Here is a 1,961-nt window from a genome sequence, read left to right on the forward strand (position 1 = left end):
CTACCAACAGTGGAGTAGTATCCTGTGTACTAACATTGCAGATGTTGGAGAATACATACACACACAAAAAGGAATGGGAGTCCATACCTTCCTATGAAAGAAAAAAATATACAGATAAATACACAGACATTAAAATTTTCCCTTCAGCTGGGTGGTAGCGGCGCACGCCTTTAATCCCAGCACTTGGGAGGCAGAGGCAGGAGGATTTCTGAGTTCGAGGCCAGCCTGGTCTACAGAGTGAGTTCCAGGACAGCCAGGGCTACACAGAGAAACCCTGTCTCGGAAATAAAAAAAAAAAAAATTCCCTTCAATTATTTATCCTGCTCAACAGAAAAATGTGAATAAATAATTTCTTACAAACTTTAAGTTACACTGTTGCAAAAAGACTTAAAAAAAACACAAATCTCGATTTACTTTTTCTTGTCATTAAATAAACATGCTAATATACACACACATAGTAGATGGTTACAGAAACTGTAGGAGACAGCATGTCTAAGTCACTCCACTTCATTAAGACAATCACATCCCAAATGCAGTTTAACACAAGCAAAATTCACTCAAAATAATGGTTTTTTTTTTTCTGTTTAGTTTTTAAAAAAAGGTTCCTTTTTTTTTTTTTGAGATTTTAGAATTACATTTGGGTTGTGTGAAAAAATACAATCTCAATGCAAAAATCCTATTAAGCATTCAAGAGTGTATTGCTGGTGCTATAATCTTTTTGCATGTGTTTGTTTTCATAGAAAAACGGTAACAGTAGAATAAAATAAATGTCTGAGACTTTTAAATGGCTAAACATAAGCACACAATCTGAACAGAGGCCTCATGCACACACTCACAAACTCAAAACATGAGGGGAAGATCAGACATCTTTCTTCTGCATTTGTTCTAGCTTTCTTCTCAGAAGACTGTAATTCTCCTTGGTGCCTACTGCCACAGGGTCAAGCTGCAAGGAGATCTCATAGTGTTTCTTGGCTGAGTCGAGATGTCCCCAGCGATGATAAAGCACAGCTGAAATAGCAGGAGATGAATTTGGTTGGAAGCGCTTCTGACTAACTTGCAGGATTCCCAAACACACACACAAAGAACCATTGCAGAGCCTTTACAGAAATTACTGTTTAAAAAAATATTGTTTGTACTAAAAGCTTTATTTATTGTAGCCGCACACCCTGGGGAGTGTTCCCTGGCCCTGCCTATTACTCATGAGTTCCTTCTTATCGTTAGATGGGATTCACGTGCTTCCAGAAATGTTATTACAAAAAAGGGCACAAGACTGTTTCACTGCTGCTGTGAAACTTGTAGACAGTCAGCAGTGTACTGAGCTTGGGCTATGCCAAAGTCCAGTCCTTTATTACTTTATTCCCTTTTTCAAAAAAAGCCCACAACTTACTTTATTTTTTAAAAGATTTACTTATGTTTATTTTATGAATATTGTGCTTGCATACATATATGTGTACCACCTGCATGCAGTGCCTGGTGCCCATAGAGACTAGATGTCAAATCCTCTGGAACTGAAGTTACAGATGGTTGTAAGGCTCAATGTGGGTGCTAGGAAACAAATTTGGGTTCTCTGCAAGAACATCCAGTGTTCTTAATGGCTGAGCTGTTTCTATAATCACAACCATTCATTTTAAATGAAGATGTCCATATACCTTTTGGTGAAATAACAGCTGTGTTTCTAGGCTGAAGTAGGGGCTCTAATCTAAGACTCAGACTGTAAAATGATAGTTATAATAAAGTGAATCTTCAGCATCCTAAGCCTGATTTGGATAAGGAATGTTTTTCATGAGGTACAGGAGCATGAATGTGTACACTAGGCAAGCACTCTACACTGAGCTGTATCACCAACCCATTAAAAAAAAGAAGGCATTTGAGATAGGGTCAGTACAGGTTACCTTTCAAAAATTACTTTTGCAAAAGACATACACACACACACACACACTATATATATATATATATATATA

General features: G+C 37.4%; 1 protein-coding gene across 2 annotated transcripts in view; it reads right to left on the reverse strand.

The window, feature by feature from the left end:
• Window positions 1–256: 256 nt before the first annotated feature.
• Tmtc4 (transmembrane and tetratricopeptide repeat containing 4) overlaps window positions 257–1,961 on the reverse strand; it is a 59,979-nt gene continuing 58,274 nt past the window's right edge. For both annotated transcript variants that reach the window (XM_028771148.1, XM_028771157.1), the window contains exon 18: window positions 257–1,008. In XM_028771148.1, the coding sequence (XP_028626981.1) occupies window positions 860–1,008 (149 nt within the window). In that variant the 3' untranslated portion in view covers window positions 257–859. The remainder of the gene's footprint in view (window positions 1,009–1,961) is intronic.

This window comes from Grammomys surdaster, unplaced genomic scaffold, assembly GCF_004785775.1.
Source record: "Grammomys surdaster isolate TR1022 unplaced genomic scaffold, NIH_TR_1.0 65, whole genome shotgun sequence".
NCBI lineage: Eukaryota > Metazoa > Chordata > Mammalia > Rodentia > Muridae > Grammomys > Grammomys surdaster.